Source organism: Cebus imitator, unplaced genomic scaffold (genome assembly GCF_001604975.1).
Source record: "Cebus imitator isolate Cc_AM_T3 unplaced genomic scaffold, Cebus_imitator-1.0 Scaffold169, whole genome shotgun sequence".
Lineage (NCBI taxonomy): Eukaryota > Metazoa > Chordata > Mammalia > Primates > Cebidae > Cebus > Cebus imitator.
In genome coordinates this window covers 1,728,100-1,730,386 of record NW_016107484.1, presented here as the reverse complement: position 1 = coordinate 1,730,386, position 2,287 = coordinate 1,728,100, and the positions used below count along the sequence as shown (strand labels likewise).

Below are 2,287 nucleotides of genomic sequence, written 5' to 3'. Positions count from 1 at the left end.
AAAAAAAAAAAAAAAAAGTGTGAAAATAAAAAAACACACACACACACACAAAGAAAAAAGAAAAAAAGTATAGAGAATGGGGTCTTTCTATACTGCCTATGCTGGTCTCAAACTCCTGGCCTCATGTGAACCTCCTGCCTTGGCCTCCCAAAGTGCTAGAATTACAGGCATGAGCCACCACAATGCACGAAGAGAAATTTTTCTATGGGGTCTAGGTAATGCCATCTGGACCAGAACTGGTCGGCATGTCAATTAAGAATGGCTTCTGGGGTGAGGAATGCTCCAGGGTGGCATTCCACTCCGTGCAGCGACCCACCCGTTTGCTCTTTAAAAAAACGTATTTGCTCAAGTCACAACAACTGGTTTTGTTTTCAAACAAAACCTTTGCCTCAGAAGCCATCCTCAGTATAAACTCGTCCCTGGAATCTAATACAGTCTTTACAATTAAAGACTCCACAGTCTGTGCTGTGACGAAAAAGGTGAACCGCTGGTCCTAAGTAAGATTTCTGTTAGCAAACGCTGCTTCTGGGTTAACAGTCGGTATGACGGGGCTTCTGTAACCCTTTATATTTCTAAATATTGGCATGTATACTCCCTGGATGTTCACAGAGGTGAACATTACTCACCTTGCCAGGGAATCACGTCTTGTCCCACAGATGCTTTCCGAACACGTGCACCCAGGTTTGTGGCGGACAATTCTCTGCATCATGGAAGGTTTGAAAATACTCATCCACTCCACGTCAGACATGTGGCCTGGGGCTTCAATTATGAAGTTACTTGGGTGGCAGCACTTGGAGTCACACATGCCACTTTCACCCAGACAGGCTTCATTTTTCTGGCAGCATGAGATTTCGGACCTTTCCATCTGATCTTGACATTCTACATCCAGCTTTTCCGGTTGTTTTGAACTTGGACAGCTGGACAGGCCCAGGTAAACACTGACGTCGTGCCACTGCTTCCCATCAGATAAAGTGGGCGTTTCCGAGGGTTGTTTTTCTTCGTTCTGAACCCCAGTTCCGTGACATTTTGGTGATTTTGCATGGATCTTGCACAGTGTAATTTTGTTTTCGGGTTCAATCTGGGCTTTTCCTCCCAGAGGCCAGGACTTCCGTTTCTCTACTAAGTCTTTTGTAAATATGGACGACAGCGTAATTACACTTTTCTCCCCAAAGGCAGTATTGATCAGCCGTTTCTTTTTGCATTCATCGCAAGAGCTCTTGTCTGACCTATTTTGCTGAACCAACATGGCTTCAAATTTCTGGTCCTTAAACAGTGACTTCTGATTTTTTTCCCTCTTAACATCGACTTTTGGGTAGTTATTTTCAAGGTCTGATAAACACATGTCTCTGCTATGGTGGCATTATTTAAAAAAAATGGAAGTTATAAGATACACTTGATGCTATCATTCTAAATATTTCCCCCAAAACTCAGTAGATCTAAATCCCAATGAGACTTAATTATCTGAGCCTCAGAGCCCAATTCCAGCCCGATCTTCTCCTGGAAGCCTTTCTGGCCACCAAGCCCACATTCCCTTTTCCATCCTTACCTCTTACTGCACTTACTGCCTACATGACAAAAAAATAATACTACAGAAATGTGACAAAACCTTTTCATAAATCTTCCTTTAAAATGTTTCATGTCACTTGTATTCAGGTATTCTAATCTGCATCATTCTGATACCTTAGAAAATACAACTCTCTCCTTCCATAACGGCACAAACCGTTTTATGCTTAAAAAACTTTCTTTTGGTAGCGACAGAGTCTTGTTACGTTGCCCAGGCTGCTCCTGCACTCCCGGCCTCAAGCGACCCTCCAGCCTGAGCTCCCAAAGCACTGGGATTACAGGTGTGAGCCATGGCACCCAGCCCATTTTAAGCTTTTAAGAAATAACCTCAACTCATCTAGTACCTCCCAGAGGCAATGAGGGTCAAAAAGGAGAAAGATAGCCTGGGCAACAGAATGAAATGCCGTCTCTACAAAAAAAAAAAAAAAAAAAAAAGTAGCCAGGCATGGTGGTGCGCACCTGTGAGCCCAGCTACTTACTTAGAAGGCTGAAGTGAGAGGATCGCTTGACCCCAGGAGGCGGAGGTTGTAGTGAGCTGAGTCCGTGCCACTGCACTCCAGCCTGGGCAACAGAGCAAGACCCCATCTCAAAAAAAGAAAAAAGAACAGTGGCTCAAGCCTGTAATCCCAGCACTTTGGGAGGCCGAGGCGGGTGGATCACGAGGTCAAGAGATCGAGACCATCCTGGTCAACATGGTGAAACCCCGTCTCTACTAAAAATACAA

At 44.4% G+C, this 2,287-nt stretch overlaps 1 protein-coding gene across 1 annotated transcript in view; it reads right to left on the bottom strand.

Moving 5' to 3' along the window:
- CCDC62 (coiled-coil domain containing 62) overlaps window positions 1-2,287 on the bottom strand; it is a 63,822-nt gene that overhangs the window by 26,971 nt on the left and 34,564 nt on the right. The window contains exon 9 of the mRNA XM_037744227.1: window positions 627-1,349. Within this exon, the coding sequence (XP_037600155.1) occupies window positions 627-1,349 (723 nt within the window). The remainder of the gene's footprint in view (window positions 1-626; window positions 1,350-2,287) is intronic.